We start from the raw sequence: 16306 nt of genomic DNA on the forward strand, positions 1-16306 counted from the left end.
TTCTCATACTCCTGGGCCACTATACACCCATCCCAATCACCTAGGGCCAGGTACTCAACAACCAGGGACAGCTCCTATGCCCCCGAGCCTGCCGAATTATTCAATGCCCAACTTTCCAGGAAGTCCATGCAATTTAGCTAACCTCACCTTACTTGCCCTCTGCTACAATTCCAGCTTGCTGTTACATTGTCCCTAGGTGTAACCCCATGTGGCCCTGCACCATGGTGTGCTATGCCTCCCTGTTTCTGGGAACTGTGAATATAATAAAGCTAGTTAGTTTTCAATGTCTCCCTGACTCCTCTTACATGTGTTACACCTGTCTTACCATACCACAAATCCGTTAAAGCATAAGTCATGTTGATAGCATGTACCCTTGACATGATGTGATGAGAATGGCACTTTATTTCTGTGGTCTTCCCCCTGAAAATCCATTACCCCCGTGTGGTCATGAGAAAAACATCATGCAAACCCAAACTGAGGGACATTCTACAAAATACCTAACCAGTACTTCTCAAAACTGTCAAGATCATCAAAACTAGGGAAAGTGTCAGAAACTGTCACAGACCAGAGAGGCCTAAGGAGAAATAATGGTTAAATGTAATGCGATACCTTGGATGGCAGAAGGAAGCGTGACTACAAAGACCTAGAGATAGGAACAAACTCGCATGTTTCAGGAACAGAAAGGCTATGGGGTCGACCCACTGTGAGCAAGAGGGGAAGTGGTCAGTATGGGGTCAGAGTGTAGGGGTGGTTCTCAACCCTGGCTGCATGTTTGAATCATCTGTTGTTGTTTTTTTTTAAATACAGATATCCTGAACCTACAAGTAAGCACTTAATAGATTGATCTATTTAACATGTTGTGAAGAAAAAAGGTAAATCACAGAAGCATATAAACTACAGTTTTATTTACATAAATAAACGAATTTTCATAAATAAATTTACATAAATGAAAACCAAGCAAAAGCCAACAATGTTTTCTGGGGATACATGTATGTTAAAAAAGCTAAGAAATTATTAATACAAAAATTAGGATAGTCTTTACCTGTTGAGCAGGGCACAGAGGAGTAAAGCTCCTTCCTAAACTGGATGGTTGAGATGCAAATGTACATTTTATAACTATTCCTTAAGCTATATATGTATTATGTGCACTGTTCCATACCATGGAATAGTTCACAATCTAAAAACATTTAAAATTTTAACCAAAATTTCAGTTTACTAATAGTCTCGTTATCAAGGTGGTGGATCGTCCTATTGTGCTCTCTGCTGATGCGAACTGTATTTTAAAAGGAGCAATGCAAAACCAGTCAAGAGGATGGTGCATGGTAACACATATGGAATTCCTAACAACCAACAACAGAACTACGGCATTTAGCTTAAAGATTAAATTAAAGGGCAAGGTGAGAGAGGACTTTGAATATATGACGGACTGCTATATGAAAGAGCAAACAGACTTATTTCTTGTTTTCTAGAACTACAGTAAATTTAGACCAATAGGTTTCTGTCATAGAGAAGCAGATTTTGGCTCAACATAATAGTCAGATCTCTATAAATGGAATGAGCAATTTCAAGATATGACAAACTTTCCCCTCACTGAGCTTGTTTATATAGAGGCTAGATGGATATGCAAAAGAAAACACTGAAAGAAAAAATTCTGCGTTAGAATTGGTCTGGAGGATCTTAGAATCTAGACAACTATACTTGTGTCCTAGGCATTGTGTATAAGCACATGTGCTAATAGATTAGTAATTAGTTTCACTCTCAATTACGCACAGTGGATTAGTAATTAGTTTCACTCCCGATTGTAGACAGTGGTCTGCAGTCAGTCAGAATCCAAATTGGGTTGATGATGACACCACCACACTGGTGATCTCCTAAATCTCAAACCCACCTGCCATGACCTACAGCGAGGGCAGGCTTCTTTCCCTCCTGCAATTCTGGAATGCCAGTGGGGGCTAAAAGGAGGGTTACCACAGACATCGACAGCAAAGAAGATGGCACTAATGACTCAGGCAGCTGAAATAATTCAGAACACACTCATTCTCCAACAGTTTCCAAAGCCTACAGACAGTAGTCATTCTTTAACACCAGATGGGCTTTATAAAGATACAGATTCCCAGGACTTACCTCTGAGGAATCTGGTTTTAAAAAGCTGTCCAGGTGACCTTGCTAAGCAATCAGGTTTTGAGGCCTACAGAATAACAGTCACACATTCTTTTAACAAATACTTAGAGCTTTCTATCTGTCAGTTATACCAGTGAATAAAAGAGGCAAAAATTCTAGCCCTCATCTAGGTTATATCCTAATCGGATAATTTTAAGTTTGTTAGCAGAGCACAGAAGGTGTTTCAATATATAGCCTCATTTTATCTCTTGTTATCATTGTATGAGATCATTCACCAATCCTCAAACATGCCAAATTTGCTCAGGCATTCAAGAATATGCAAATGCCCTTCTCTTGGATGGAATATCGCTGAGACTCAGCTCAAGAGCTCTCTCCTCCTCAAAGCCTTCTGACTCCTAGTAAGAGCAGACAGGCTCCTAGTAAGAGGTAGACAACCATCTATAGCTAATCAACTAGAACACACTCAATACATGCGTGTGGAACAGTGAAAGATTATAATGTTTAACCAGATGCATTAGATTATAGAGAAGTTAAAAGATGCTAGTGAGAGTAAAAAAAAAAAAAAAAAAAACTGTTTTCCCCTTTGCCCTACAAGGCCTAATCATATTAAATACAGAGTCTAGTAAGACATTTTCAATATTACATTTATACAAAAATAGGTGAGAGCAAAGGATTGTTATCTGTACCCCTTCTTCCTAACATACAGTTTATTTCTTCATCTTTCTTTTTGAAATAGTCTATGTGCAAACCCTAAACAGGATTTTGGAAGTTTCATGGAGTTAAATGTATAACTCATTGTTCTTCTTTATAGATCTATTTCACCGCAAGATACAACTTTCCAAAAGAGACATCTAGTTAATGAAAAAAGGAAATTAAACAGATATGGTCATCAACTCACCATATGGAAAAGCTTTTGCAGAAGGTACAGGATTAGTTTTGGAAGGCAATGTTGGTCCAATTTTGTCTAGAGGCTATAAAGGAAAATTGGTTTTTAATTTAGAGTAGACTTCCTGACTTTACTTGCTTACAATCTTCAGTCATGATATCACTATAATGTTGATCTTACTAACACTACCTTTTATATGTTAAATGCCAGATCCCATAAATGCAATTTCTTATATATTTCTTAATATTGCTGTTACATCTGACTGTTTTAAGCACTTCCTCCCTCTTGGCTCCATGAAACTACACTCTTAGTTTTCTTAATATGTCTAATGTCCATACTTTCTCAATCTCAGTCTTTTATTTAAGAATCCTACTCTTTGACCCAAAAGGATATTTCACAAGGTACTATTCTTAAGGAGTCTCTAGGTGGTGCAAACATTAATGTACTCAATTGCTAACTGAAAGGTTGTAGGCTCATTCAAGTCCACCCAGAGGTGCCTCAGAAGAAAGGCCTGTTGCTCTCCTTCTGAAAATTCAGCCATTGAAAACCCTATGTATCACAGTTCTATTCTGACACACATAGGGTCACCATAAGTCAGAGTTGACTTAATGGCAACTGGTATAATGTTCTTAAGGCTATTTTTATTCATCTACATCCATATAACTTCCACATTTCTCTCTTCAATCTGAATCTCTTTCCTGAATTCTAGACCTAGTACTGGTATATATCTCCACCTGGATGTCCCAAAGCACATCAAAATTCACATGCGTCAAATGGGACCAACTGATCTTGATAGTCAATGTGGTCTCGTTCTTACGTTTCCCTATATCACTGGGTGGCTCCATCATCTGTCTAGTCACTCAAACAACAATGCTGAACACTATGCTGGAATTTTCCTTCTTCACATCCCTCTTCTCATCGCATATATAATCAAGCAGTACATTTGGAATAAATTCCTTTGATGATCTCCTCACTACTCTCCTTGTATGTAGGCTCATCCCTAGTCCCCTCCTCCATCTTCTACGCTACTCTGGAGTCAGAGAGAGCAAAGTCTGAATTTTAACTCCACCTCTTGCCAGCTGTGTCTGTATCTGTCACAAGTGGGACAATGTTTGTAGGAGGAATAAATAATGCATATGAAATGCTTAGTCCATATCTGGTACATAGCAAGTAATCAGTGAATGTTAGTTAGCTGTTTTACCACTCTGGTACTTAAAATTTAATTCCCCCTGTCCATCATAATGTAACTCCTGCCTTCTTCATCATTCTTTCCATTGTTCCAACAACACTGAATTATTTGTAGATTCTTTTTACATCATCCATTCTCTTACAACTAGAGTCTTTGCATAATATTCCTTTTGTCTGAGTAAAGGAAACTTTATACTCTAGAGTATCTAGAAACCTGTTAATCCTTCAAAACCCTCTAACATCCTTAAACAGAGCCAGACAATCTCATTTCTGAGTTACATCTCTATTTTTCATATGGTGCTTGAAATCTTTATTTATATGCTAGTGAATGCAGTTTCTTTTTAAATTTAATTTTATTTTATTGTTGTACTTTAAGTGAAAGTTTACATTAAGTTAGTCTCTTATACAAAAATTTATACATACATTGTTATGTGACCCGAACTGTTCTCCCTATACTCTGACAGCACCTTCCTCCTTTCCACCCCTGATTTCCCATATCCATTCAACCAGCTCTTGACCCTCTCTGCCTTCTCATCTCACCTCCTGACAGGAGCTGCCCATTTAGTCTTATGTATCTACTTGAGCTAAGAAGCACACTCCTCACGAGTATCATTTTATGTCCCATAGTCCAGTCTAATCTTTGACTGAAGAGTTAGCCTCGGGCACGGTTTTAGCGCTGGGATGACAGAGAGTCTGGGAGCCATGCTTTCTGGAGTTTCTCCAGTTTCAGTCAGATCATTAAGTCTGGTCTTTTCACTAGCATTTGAGTTCTGCACCCCACTTTTCTCCTGCTTCATCAGGGACTCTCTGTTGTGTTCCCTGTCAGGGCAGTCATTGGTGGTAGCTGGGTACCATCTATTTCTTCTGGTCTCAGGCTGATGAAGTCTCTGGTTTATGTGGCCCTTTGTCTCTTAGGCTAATACTTTCCTTGTGACTTTGGTGTTCTTCATTCCCCTTTACTCCAGGTGGGTTGGGACCAATTGATGCATCTTAGACAGCTGCTCACTAGCTTTTAAGACCCCAGACGCCGCTCACCAAAGTAGGATACAGAACATTTTCTTAACAAACTTTGTTATGCCAATTGACCTAGATGTCCCCCGAAAGCATGGTTCCCAGAACTTCACCCCTGCTACTCTGTCCCTTGAAGTGTTTGGTTGTATTCAGGAAACTTCTTAGTTTTGGTTTAGTCCAGTTGTGCTGACTTGCCCTGTAGTGTATGCTGTCCTTCCCTTCACCTAAGATAATTCTTGTCTAATATCTAGTTAGTGAATAACCCTCTTCCTTCCTCCCCACCCTCATAACCATCAAAGAATGTTTTCTTCTGTGTTTAAACCTTTTCTTGAGTTCTTATAATAGTGGTCTTACACAATATTTGTCGTTTTGTGACTGACTAAATTCACTCAGCATAATGCCCTCCAGATTCTTCCATGTTATAAGATGTTTTACGGATTAATCGTTGTTCTTTATTGGTGCGTAGTATTTCATCGTGTGAATATACCATAATTTGTTTATCCATTCGTCCGTTGATGGGCAGCTAGGTTGTTTCCATCTTTTTGCTATCATGAACAGTGCTGCAATGAACATGGGCGTGCATATATCTATTTGTGTGACAGCTCTTATTTCTCTAGGATATTGAATGCAGTTTATTGAGCATCACCTGAAGTGCTTACTAAAATACAGATTCCTGAGCCCCATCCCAGACCTACAGAACTAAAACCTCTCGGGATGGGCCCAAGAATCTGTATTTTTGTTATGCCACTCAGGTGATTCAAAGCTCCCTAAATGTAGGGGACTATGGCTAAATTATCTTCCCTACAACAACCTATTTCATAAGCAAAAATCAATATTACACAAATAAACAAGTGTATACAAGTGAGTACACAATACTTACCTGAAGGCAAAAAGGTGAATCTCACCTTGAAGCTACAGAAGTTATTTTCACTATCACTTTTAAAATGTATCACTATTTTCTTAGTTATCTAGTGCTGCTGTAAAAGAAATACCACAAGTGAATGGCCTTAACAAAGAGAAATGTATTTCCTCACAGTAAAGTAGGCTAAAAGACCAAATTCCAGGCGTCAGCTTCAGGGGAAGGCATTCTCTCTCTGTCGGCCTTCTCATCAATGTTCCCCTGGACTGGGAGCTTCTCTGCACAGGGACCCCAGGTCCAAAGGATGCACTCTGCTCCTGGTACTGCTTTCTTGGTGGTATGAGGTCCCTACTCTCTGCTTGCTTCCCTTTCCTTTTATCTCTTGTAAGGTAAAGGGTGGTGCAGGCTACACCCCAGGAAAACTCCCTTCACATTGGATCAGGGATGTGACCTTAGTAAGGGTGTTACAATCCCCCCCAATCCTCTTTAACATAAAATTACAACCACAAAGTGGAGGACAACTGCACAATACTGGGAATCATGGCCCAGCCAAATTGATACACACATTTTTGGGGGGACAGAATTCAATCCATGACAACCATCATGTTACTAGGACTGCATATTGGGGTGAGGTTCAAGATTCCACAAAGTTTAGCTGTGAAAGTTTTAGGGAAGTTTGATTTATTGTTATCAAAAATCAGAAAACAGAAGTAAAATATCATCCAATTAATTTTTTTAAACAACTTTGGTTTGTAGGCACACCCAGGGACGGATTACCCAATAAGCAAGGTATGAATGGGTTTACTTGTGCTTACTTACTAATCTGTAGTACACAATTTCACCTGTTTCACATCTTTGATGTGGTGAAACCCATGAGAAAGTGTGCACTACAGATGAGTAAGTAAACACAAGTAAGCCCAGGTGTACCTTCCTCACTGGTTAATCCACCCCTAGGCACGCCTTTACATCTCCTGTGGAAAATTAAACACTAGTTTCAAGATAACAATGTATAGTTATTTTATCTCACAGTAAAAGCTCTATAAATAGGGTAAAGTCTCATCTGATTTCTAGTATGCACAGAAACCCCAGTAGATTGTTAATTTGTAGACAATGAGTAGAAGTGGGTAAAAGAAAATCTCAAACTTGTTTATTGTCGACACAACTGGATGGCAACTGACAACAACAACAACAAACAGAACATGGTAGACTTCATGTGAACAAACACCCGTCATCTCCTGCTTTGCCTAAACCCCTCAATATACATATACCATTCTTCTGGATCATGGGACTGTGCTTCCATTTACCTACTCAGTGTCTAAATAAATATTCTTAACCTGTCTATATTCCTGATCTCTAGCCTACACTGACTCACTTCCAGCTGAGGGACAAATAATAGGTCCTAAGAAAATGGCTACATGGCTGGAAGTTAATTCTCTATACTCAGTAAACTTAGGTCATAACTTAAAGTGTATTTGAAGTTTTAATTCAAGAAATTAACTTTAAGGCAAAAGCAGAAAATTATAGCTTTTGGTTACTGCTCTTGGATGCAAAACTGAAAATCTCAACAATAGAAAGGATTAGTACAAAAAGAAGGAAGTTTAAAAATTCACCTTACATAGGCGCTGAAAATTTACTCACTGGTACCATTTTCCCTTTATCCCAGGGACATCCTACTCACATTCTAATCATTCTGAAACACTGTTCACATTTTGCGTGTTTCTATTAAAAACTTTGCTGGTGAGTCAGTTGCTGGTTCATGGGTTTTAAAGATAAAGTTTTATGGTACTGAGTTTCCAGTGCAGGAAATTTCATATTCCGACGATACATGGTTCCCAAGGAAAACAGCCCATGCTGCAACTACTCTGGTTAGTCAATGCTCTTCCAATTCGGTTTAAAGGACAAAATGTTACTTACCTAACTCATGCTCCTCTTCTGGATCACCACAAATCACAACAACATCATATGCACAGTTTTGGTTAAATTCAACAGTAAAGTCCTCAAATGCCAACGGTACAAACTATAAACATAACCAGAGAAGCGGTCAAGGATGAGAAGAGATAAAGTTAAAAAGTTTCCTCTGTAAATTAAAAGGCTCTCAGTCACATCCTTATATGCCATTGATGGAAATGTAAATAAATGCAGCCTTTTTGGAGGGCAGTTTGGCAATGACTACCAGGTTTAAATGCATAAATTCTACTTCTAGGAATTACATACATCCACATGTGTCCAAAAACAGTGACACAGGAATGTGCATGGCAGCAATGTAGAAACTGACTAAATGTCTGTTAATAAGGAACTGGTTTAATACATTATGGAAGATTACACAATGTAATTTTATGTAGTCATTAAAAAGAGCTCCTATGAAAAGATATTTGAGATATTTTTAAGTGGAAAAAGTATTGCTAAGTGTGGTGTGATGGATTACTTTTATATGGCCTTTCTTGCCATGGTCTTCTAACTCCTACCACGTGATTGGGTGACACTATGTAAGTGAGGTGCTTGTGGTCCACCAAGCGGATTGGATAGCTTGCTAACAATGTAAATAAGGTACATGGCACTCTTGTGCGGTGGGACCATGAAAATAAGTTATATGGAACCCTAATGAGGGTGAGTAAAAACAATGACAGATAGAAGCCTCTGGTCATAATGGCAATTTAACTGTACATATGAAGTAAGTTCTGCCTAATCAACACAGCAAAATCCTCTGTGAAGTAGATTGCCTTCATAGTTGCCTACCTTTATAATGTGTTTCTCTGGAGCGTGAATGAACCAACGACACGTTACACTCCTGGGATACAAGTCAGGATAACTGGCAGAGTGAATTGTCCCTTCTTCTACCAATATAGCCATTCTCCCACAGCCTGAATCTGTGAAAGTGTTGGAGAAAGCCTAAGTGAATGGCCACCAGCATTTCCCCCTGCTTATTCCCATTATCAAAGAAAAACAGCAGGAAACTAAATACCTGAAATACTTACCTGCTTCTGAGCTCTTCCGTACAGCAGTAAAGGTAAGCTTAAAGTCACTGCCACCATTTTCTGTATCAGAAACAAACGTAACTGTGGTCTCATTTGTGTTTGTCAGCAAAGGTGAGGGCAACATATCTCCACAGACCTTACCTTAAAAAGGAAAAGAAACTGAAATAAGATTTCTAAAAGAATGATGGAAACAAATTTATATACATGCTTGGTTTCCTAATATTATTTTCCATGAACTCTCTGTTCTAAACACGCCAAACTGTTCAGTGGTCCCCTTAATCATTTCATATCCTCTGTTTCAATAATTTTACTATTCCATTTACCTTCTCAGCCCCAATCTCACATGTCCAAATCCTACTCATCCTTCAGGGCCTAACTCAAAGTCTAGTTCTTCTATCAAATTTCTCAGACACCTACTAGAAATAAAAGCTACCTTTTTTGGATCACTACAGCACATTCTTAATTCTATGTAATTTCCTACCCTGTGATACAACTTCAGTTACCTCACCAAACTGCAAGCTCATTAGGAAAGAGATTCCCTTTTCTCTCTATTATATGCCCAGTATCTGGTACATAGTTGACTTTAACAAATGACTGGTTGGAAGAATGACTTCCTGGGTAAATAGGGGGCCTGCGGCATGAAAACATTTCATCAATGAATATCATAACACGTAACACCACACCTTGTACATAGCATACTGCCAAATATTTGTGAAGAAACATTTGTCGTAATTACTGGCCTATCAAAACGTATAAAGATTGAGGTCTATACCAGGTATAGAGACCCTTTATGATGCTTAACACATAATATTTCAATTGAAGTAAATACATTAATTATGCTTGTATAACATAACAGTATTTGATAAAATAAATTTAATGACATGAAAAAATGATCTACTGTGTCCTGGAAAAAAAAAAGTACACCGTAAAACAACATGTATAGTTAATACATGTAAATTGATACACATTTAAAATGTTAACAGCTGTTATCTCCAGGTGGAAGGGTTCTGAATGGGTTATATTTTATTTCTTTTGGTCATCTGTAAATTTACCAAATTTGACAAGTCTGCACTCCTTTTATAATAAAAATGAAAAATAAATGTTTTGAAAGGAAGTTTTCTGACAACTGCACCTTCAAATTCGCTCAATACTTTGTTAATAAACTTGAAGGGAAAGTGATATTTGGCACCTGATTTAGAAAAACACTTTGAAGTGAAAGATCAGTCAAAAGGCTGTTCCCTTTCCATGCTTATCCCTTCCCTGTCCTTCAAAGAGGGCACAATATGCAAGATAAAATAATTATCGTTTGTGCAGAAAGCTAAATCTTAGATGGTTTAGCACCCCTTTGTTTTCTTAGATACTCTACAATGACAAATGAAATATATGTAACACTTACTAACAGGCATTCCTTTACTTGATTGCAATGATACATAGTCATGATCACATCTACCTTGATTTTCTATGTCTAAACTTGTAAATTTTATCAGGATAATTTCATCTTCTGGTACCTTTATTTTCCAGATACAAAAGCTGGGGTAGGGAAGGGTGGAGAAGATATTTATAATAAATGTCAGAGTCAAGTTTGAAAAATAAGATTTAATATCTGTGCCTTAGTTCATAACTCACCAATAATAAAATTTTACAGGATATTAGAAAATAAAGGGTGATATGAATTATTTACATAAAAATAATTTGTTTATGCTCAAATTGCTGACTTTTATCCAACAAATTGATGAGATTAGTTAGTCAATGGCCAGAAACCATGCTTTCAATTTCAATTTCATTTAAGTACATTTATTGGTCAATAAACTGAAGTAATCTCTCTGTTTTATTATTAGTCTAATTGAAAATTCTTAATATTCACTGCACAGCTGAATTATGGATTATGAATTCTTATGAATTAGGTATTGATCATGCAGAATATGTTAACCCTAACCAGTCACATCCTCCCAGGTCAGCCTAAGTCATAGTCACTGGGGTTGCAATGTCATCTCTCTAACTCCCGGTAAGGTCAGATGTGACCTTCACTAACATCTTTAGAACTACGTCGAAACATTTTGAAAGTAGTCTCACATAATTCAACACATAAGCCAACACATAAGACTTCATCTTTATGATCCTAAATGAATTTGTATCCTTATTCAAGAAAAGAAACCTCAGTGAGCCATAAATCCTTCAGTCTCTTCCATGCCTCCCATTTATCAGAAGGTAAAGCAATCTTAGAAGCAAGGGTGGCAAGACTATGTCTCACATACTTTGGACATGTTATCAGGAGGGACCAGTCCCTGGAGAAGGACATCATGCTTGGTAAAGTAGAGGGTCAGCGAGAAAGAGGAGGACCCTCAAATGGATGGATTGACACAGTGGCTGTAACAATGGGCTCAAGCATAACAGTGATTGTGCGGATGGTGCAAGACAGGCAGTGCTTTGTTCTGTTGTACATAGTGTCGCTATGAATTGGAACAGACTCGACAGCACCTAGCAACAACAACAAAGCAATCTTATCTGGAGTCTAACATATCAGAATGAGCTTCTTTCCAAAACTCAGTTTTTATCAACATCCTTGTAACTATTAACATTACTGCTGCCCTCAAAATAGTAAGTAATCTATTTCTTCTTTTATGCTCAGCTTCCAAAAAGTAAATGCCAACAATTCTTAACAAACTTCCCCTTCTTACCTAGAAATCCCTTCCTTTAGTCTTTTTCTATTCAAGTCCATCATCCTCAATATAGATGTAAAAATAGGCTGTTTAAAATATTATTAAAATCACTTCTTAAGCACTTCAATTTAAAAAGCAATAAGCTACCTAAAATATTATAAAGCTCTCTCTTCTAAGTGTTTCAGTTTAAAAAGCACTCCATATCTATCATCCTTCTTGAGACTCATTATAGCCCTCTGAGGCAGGCAGGTGAGAAATTACTCCCTTTTCTAAATGAGAAAACTGGCATTGATAATAAAAGACTTGCCATGTCTTTTATAGAATAAGCACTATAGTTCAGGCTGGATGACTTCAAAGGCTAGTACTTTCTCCTGTTTTCATCAAATTATTTTCTGCCTCAAAATCTGTACTTAGAGATGGAAATAGGTTTCAAAATCATGGGCCAACCTTGATTTATTGTTAGTGATTGCTGTATTTAAAAGGATTATGAGGTTTAGTCAAGCTAAGTAAGAGAGGAGTGTCAAAATTAATCACTGATTTATTCATTCAAATTATCTACTGAGCATTTATTATGTGCCAGGCACTGTTCTGGCTATTCATAGGCATGGGAGGAAAATAACTTGTGTGCCATCTGTCATTTCTGACAGTCTAGCTTGCATGTACCAGAATAAAGATAGGCTTGAAGAGATTGTATAACTCCCTGCTCCTTCTCCATATTACCTTTCCCCCTGACCATTACCTAATTAACTCCATTTGGAATTTACAAGACCCACTCAAGGCTGCCTAGCATGCTGGAAAGTCCCTATAAGAACTGACTCCATACTTTATTTCTAAAACACATGTCTTCTCACACTTTAACATTTCTGAAATAAGTATGCATCTTACAGTTAATGGAATGTTAAGATCGCTGTAGCTGTGGATTGAAAGATTCTACCAGGGAGGATTTGTGTTCACTTTTGCCAGCTGCCTGTGGGCACTATCAACTTTATACTACTTTAAATTAATCTTTCAAAAAAATGTTAAAGGAGAACCTAACTTGCTGTGTAAACTTTCACCTAAAACACAATATTATTAATAAACAAACATGATAGTCTTTTTTGTTGCCCCAAAGGTAATACCACTTGAAATCTCTGCTGTTTAACGCTTTTATTGACTAATCACTCCAAAAATAATAATAAATTAATCTTTCTGCTCGAGGTGTTTTGAACTATGCTGGTGGTATGGATTTAAACTGTAGACCTGCATGAGTATTTCTTGTGATTCAAATTCTCAGAGATACTCACTGCCCAAACCAACCTATCTTCATTACCTTCTTGACATTGCTTATACACAATTTCCTCTGCTTGGAATGACCTTCTTCCTTTGTCTCCATCTGTTGAAATCTCTTAGATGTCAGATCCACGAAAGAATTCCTGAGCTATACAATCATAACTGTCTTTCAATGTCTAGTTTTGATACCATCCCTTTCAGTAAAAGCACTCCTACCTCCCTCCAACTACTCTACACATACCTCTCACAAACTACCCCAATGGGAGTTACTCTCTTCTTTTACCATAGTACCAATGCACCTAGGTAGTATAGATTATAAAATTCATTTGTTCTGGTTTTGTATTATACAGGCAGTCCCTGGGTTACAAACGAGATCGGTTCCTAACTGTGTCTTTAAGGCGAATTCGTAGGTTCAGTCGGAACAAGTGCATACAGTTCTTACTTAGTCTTACTTTACTGCAAGAAAAGGCTCGAAGCCTTTTCAGTGATTTAAAAGCTGCATGTGCAGCAAGTGAAGGTGACTGTGAGGAAGAATTTGTTACAAGTAGGGTTTGGTTCATTCATTTCAAAGTGAGGGCAAAATTTACATAACATTAAAGGGCAAGTAGGAGTTGTTTGCAAGTAAGTCTGACATTCGTAACCTGGGGACTGCCTGTAGTTACTTTTGTCCAGGTGTCTCCTCCTTCCAGATTATAAGTTTATAGAACTGTCATCTACCTTTGTATACCTTTCAATGCTAAGTGCAATTTAAAAAAATTTAGATCACTTAAGGATACGAAATACTTGTAAAACATATCTTTAGCCATACAGAGGACAAGGTATGTAGGAAATATTAAAAAGATACTGAAGCTTATAGAATGAACTATTTTCTACCTTCTAGGTGAAGCTTCACAAAATATTACTGATTACAAAAGTAAGTGTGACAAAATTAATCACTAAATTCCCATAGCAATCACATTACCATATGCTGTTAATGTTAGATACTTGAATACATCAGTTCAGGTAAACACCAGTCTTAGTACCACTTGGGTTGATGATCTGTATAAGTAAGTCTTAGAAATATCATTTCATAAATATATGACAACCAGGAAATCTCAGAGGATATATATAAACTTTGATGTTTTATCAAATAAAGAATTTGAGATATTAGATAAAATTGCCAAAATAAATACTGTTAAGTGGCCTGATTTCAGAGGGGGAAAAAAACCTAACAGTTGTTCCTACCTGGGATACATACCAATTATGAGAATAGTTGCCTTCTTTGAAATGGGGAGTAACTAATCTTCCCACTTTCTCCAGACAATACTGTCCCATGAGGTCTACAATCTTCCAAATCGTAGGACACATGTTCATTATTTGCCCCACCTGTGGACACTCTAAAACAGATGATACAGAGGTCAGTCTGAAGCTGTATGACTTATATTTATGTAGTTTCTATTTAGAGGAATGCTTATGTTTTTAGATGCTACAACATAGACATTGTATTTGCAAATAGCCTTTATTAAACATGTTTATAAACGATAATGCTTTTTGCTTTACCTGGAGTTCCTCAGATTTAACATTTGTTTAATTTCCTAAAATCACAAAAGCCATGCTGAGGCTGTAAATTTATAGTATCAGAATGTGATGAGTAACTTTTTTAGATAATACTTCCTTAAGATCATATAGTATATTGCTGTCGTTAGGTGCCATTGAGTTGGCATAGCAACCCTATGTACCACAGAATGAAACACTGCCTGGTCCTGCGCCATGCTCACAATTGTTATGCTTGAACCCATTGTTGCAGCCACTGTGTCAATCCATCCATTTGAGGGTCTTCTTCTTTCTCGCTGACCCTATACTTTACCAAGCATGATGTCCTTCTCCAGGGACTGGTCCCTCATGCTAACATGTCCAAAGATGCGAGAAGTAATCTCACCATCCTGGCTTCTATGCAGCATTCTGGTTGTACTTTTCCTAAGACAGATTTGTTCATTCTTTTGGCAGGCCATGTTATATTCAATATTCTTTGTCAACACCACAATTCAAGGCGTCAGTTCTTCTTTGGCCTTCTTTATTCATTGTCCAGTTTTCGCACACATATGATGCAACTGAAAATACCATGGCTTGGGTCAGACACACCTTAGTCTTCAAGGTGACATGTTCGCTTTTTAACACTTTAAAGAGGTCTTTTGCAGCAGATTTGCCCAATGCAATGCATCTTTTGATTTCTTTACTGTTGCTTCCATGGGTGTTGATTGTGGATCCAAGTAAAACAAAATCCTTGACAATTTCAATCTTTTCTCCATTTATCATGATGTTGCTCATTGGTCCAGTTGTGAGGACTTTTGTTCTCTTTATGTTGAGGTGGAATCCATACTGAATGCTGTGGTCTTTGATCTTCCTCAGTAAGTGCTTCAAGTCCTCTTCACTTTCAGCAAGCAATGTTGTGTCATCTGCATATCACAGATTGTTAATGAGTCTTCCTCCAATCCTGATGCCCCATTCTTCTTCATATAGTCCAGCTTCTCAGATTATTTGCTCAGCATACAGATTGAATAGGTATGGTGAAAGGATACAACCCTGATGCACACTTTTCCTGACTTTAAATCATGCAGTATCCCTTTGTTCTGTTTGAACAACTGCCTCTTGATCTACCTACAGGTTCTTTATGAGCACAATTAAGTGTTCTGGAATTCCCATTCTTCACAATGTTATCCATAATTTGTTATGATCCACACAGTCGAATGCCTTTGCATAGTCCATAAAACAGGAAACAACAGTTTTCTGGTATTCTCTGCTTTCAGCCAGGATCCATGTGACATCAACAATGATATCCCTGGTTTCATGTCCTCTTCTGAATCCGGCTTGAATTTCTGGCAGTTCCCTGTCGATATACTGCTGTAGCCGCTTTTGAATGATCTTCGGCAAAATTTTACTTGCATTTGTGGTATTAATGATATTGTTGGATAATTTCTACGTTCAGTTAGATCAACTTTCTTTTGAATAGGCATAAATATGGATCTCTTCCAGTCTGTTGGCCAAGTAGCTGTCTTCCAAATTTCTTGACATAGATGAGTGAGCAATTCCAGTGCTGCATGCATTTGCTGAAACATCTCAATTGATATTCCATCAATTCCTGGAGCCTTGTCTTTCACCAATGCTATTTAGTGAAGCTTGAACTTCTTCCTTCAGTATCATCAGTTCTTGATCATATGCTACCTCCTGCAATGGTTGAGCGTCAACCAATTCTTTTTGGTACAGTGACTCTGTATATTCTTTCCATCTTCTTTTGATGCTTCCTGCATCTTTTAATATTTTCCTCATAGAATCCTTCACTATTGCAACTCGAGGCTTG

At 37.7% G+C, this 16306-nt stretch overlaps 1 protein-coding gene across 1 annotated transcript in view; it reads right to left on the minus strand.

Annotated features, from left to right (window-relative positions):
- Positions 1–16306, minus strand: part of OVCH1 (ovochymase 1) — a 51557-nt gene that overhangs the window by 16735 nt on the left and 18516 nt on the right. The window contains 10 exon segments of the mRNA XM_023738105.1: positions 1808–1873; positions 1875–2004; positions 6087–6174; positions 6665–6720; positions 7980–8082; positions 8802–8932; positions 9041–9181; positions 10437–10570; positions 14207–14241; positions 14243–14345. Of these exon segments, the coding sequence (XP_023593873.1) occupies positions 1808–1873; positions 1875–2004; positions 6087–6174; positions 6665–6720; positions 7980–8082; positions 8802–8932; positions 9041–9181; positions 10437–10570; positions 14207–14241; positions 14243–14345 (987 nt within the window).

Source organism: Trichechus manatus, unplaced genomic scaffold, assembly GCF_000243295.1.
Source record: "Trichechus manatus latirostris isolate Lorelei unplaced genomic scaffold, TriManLat1.0 scaffold00112, whole genome shotgun sequence".
Lineage (NCBI taxonomy): Eukaryota > Metazoa > Chordata > Mammalia > Sirenia > Trichechidae > Trichechus > Trichechus manatus.